The sequence below is a fragment of the Mizuhopecten yessoensis genome, unplaced genomic scaffold (genome assembly GCF_002113885.1).
Source record: "Mizuhopecten yessoensis strain PY_sf001 unplaced genomic scaffold, ASM211388v2 hete_36188622, whole genome shotgun sequence".
NCBI lineage: Eukaryota > Metazoa > Mollusca > Bivalvia > Pectinida > Pectinidae > Mizuhopecten > Mizuhopecten yessoensis.
The window spans coordinates 1-2,773 of NW_018485724.1; the positions used below are offsets into that span (position 1 = coordinate 1).

The following is a 2,773-nucleotide window of genomic DNA, read 5'->3' on the forward strand; positions in this document are numbered from 1 at the left end:
AAGAATGGAAAAAATGTATTCCTAAGCCAACTAAGTCAGAACACATTTGTCCGTCAACTAACTAGGAGAGAACGCATTCCAATGCCAATTAACGAATAAGTCGTAGACGAATGGTATGACGTCGATATCGATGAGTTAACTAAGGCAGGATAAATCTTTATGTCAGCTACCTTGTTACCAGGAAAGAACAAGAATAGTGTAACTCACCTGCGAAAGTGACATTTCTGATGTAGGCGAGGATTTCCTTGCCCGACAGGTTACAGTGTCTGTACTGTCCCTTACATTTATCTGCCAGTAGTTCGTGTAGAGCGTGAGCTAAGGCGTACACAGAGTCTATAACAAATTGTACCAGTCCCTCCTGTTCGTACCCAACACTGAGGCTCCTTAGGTTCTCCTTACCTGCAAAAATATAAACGACCTGGTATTACCTTCATCAATATCTATATCACGTTATCTTTACATGTAACGCGTATTACCTTCAGTTCAATGTAATCTGCTCCAAGTTATCCTACCAATTAAGAATCAGCAGTATTACGTAAATCAGTAACCGCACGATTTTACCATTGTCTGTTACCATGCAGGTGACCTAGTATTTCGTTTGCCAACTACCTTGAGTGGTAAATATTGCCTACACATATACACCTGAGCTAAACGTGTGCGAATCAGTCATAATGAATGATCAGTTTTGTATGCAAGCCTAATAATGTAATACCCAGTGATAAGCTAGTCAATTAACGTTTTTGGTTTGATATCATACCAATTGGATCTCCTAATGATAAGTTAAATCCTAGTATGACCTTCAGCTTTGTTTTATCGCAACAAGTGACACCAATTTTCAATCTGTTAAGGAATTAATAGTACCGGTCAGGTCTTACAAAGTTTTATGATATTTCAAGTAAGAATAAATAGATGTAGCTCATACAAATGAATCATTACATTATGAAATGCTGTTGTTTTATTCAATCGTATTAACCATACCAGAGCACCGTTTCCTAGTCTTTGCTTTTCGACTGATGCTACAGTTGAAAATTGTCTCCCAGTATTCTGCAAACCACGGGTTTTGGGTGTTGTGTTCGGGAGAGAGGTTCAGAAAGTACTCGTCGAACTCTGAAAAGAACAAAAAATATACAGAAGTAAAATAATAATATCGTGTTTATCATCCTAAACGTATTTCATCATAGTTGAGGAAACGACTTGCCAGGGGAATATAGTGTATACTGTTCTCTAGTAAATATTCAATTATACTGAATAATTGGTGTACATTGTTCACATGTGTAATTTTTATTTCATCATGATAAGCACTTTTATAGTAATGTAAGTTATTAACACACTTTATTTGAGCTATCAGTCATTGAGATAAAAGTTCTGTATTTTGTATGGTAAATGTTAATGAAACCATAGTGACTTAACAGCCATCCGAAACAACATCGTCATTTAAGCGTTTAACTCGAAGCCATAATCAACGTTATGTCCAAATAACGATGTCTCAATCTTCATCGTCGTTATTCTCTTATAAATTATGTTATATCAACATATGTTCTTATTTGGTAGGCCACCATCTGATTGTTAAGTAGTGAGGACGAACAAAGCTAGGTTTATAAAAAAGAAACAAATGTGATACTGTTTATACTAAGATCAATCAAGTAATACAATGTTTTTGGAATAAAGTATGCCGAGTAACCTATAAATTACATTTAAAGGGATTCATAATATCAGATTAAATTTGTTTGTTTGCTGTTTTTAATAAATGCATAATAATTAAATTAGAGGGAACTTCATGTATACATACACTTTCTAGCGGCATTTAATTGTAATAATAAATCCTACATGTTTACCTTCTATAACGTGTCGCTTAGGAAGAATGGTAACGGCATCCACAGCCGCTACTTCCTGTCCAAAAACCGGATGTACCTTGGCGCCCCAGCTATCGCTAGCTAGGAACCACAGAGTATCGGATCGGTTTGAGCGCATTAACGCCCGGAGGAGGCGCTTGGAATTGTCTTCGTTGACAAACATTACTACGGCTTTTGCTCGGTCATTTCCAATCAACTTCATCACTGTGTTGTCGAAATCGTCGTCTGTAGAGTCACGAGAAATAGACAGTCGCTGGGCAATACAAATATCTACAAAGACAGAAAATCACATTGAATAAGTAAATTGTCTTCGACGAAGGAATCTCTGGTTTCAAGGAATACCCTAAAGTCTCATTATCTGACGAAACTGCCGTCTATGGAAAAATATGTGAGAGACAACCACCTCGGGCTCAGAGAAAGGGTCCACTAGGGCTTAAAGAGGCCAATGTGTAGTTTTGGCAAATCAAAACGTCTTGAAATAGATGGGTTATATCAATTGAAAGGAAGTGGATTTAGAATAATAACCTATGGCGAAAAGAAATGTATAAGATTTGTTTGATTTTCAGCAATGATCAAACTTCTACTAAGCACAATTGTTTGACAGGATGTGATAGCACAAAGGGTCCTAATGTGGGAGTGCCCAGAGAAAACCAAGTGGTCGAGCAGGTGACCCAATACCTTTATTATTCCAATTCAGAAATCAAACCCCGGTCATACATGAAAGACATGCTCTAGCAAGATAGGTGAAGTCATAAATCGGTGACATAGGAGGCACGAAGGAGCAAAAATAAATGAAATAGGAAAGACATTTCAGTCAGCAGTCAGGGCATTTATAAATTATTCAGGAAATCGGAAAGCTCTTTTTAAGGCGTAAACAAAACGAAATAGAAAGTGTATGTACAGACGTACAAAAAAGGAGC

At 37.0% G+C, this 2,773-nt stretch overlaps 1 protein-coding gene across 1 annotated transcript; it reads right to left on the minus strand.

Moving 5' to 3' along the window:
• Positions 1 to 207: 207 nt before the first annotated feature.
• Positions 208 to 2,123, minus strand: LOC110444916 (metabotropic glutamate receptor 4-like; the record flags this gene model as incomplete). Its single annotated transcript, XM_021489265.1, has 3 exons — positions 208 to 399; positions 979 to 1,107; positions 1,836 to 2,123. Coding segments are annotated over 3 exons (609 nt in total), but the record flags the coding sequence as incomplete, so codon positions are not given.
• Between the last annotated feature and the right edge of the window lie 650 nt (positions 2,124 to 2,773).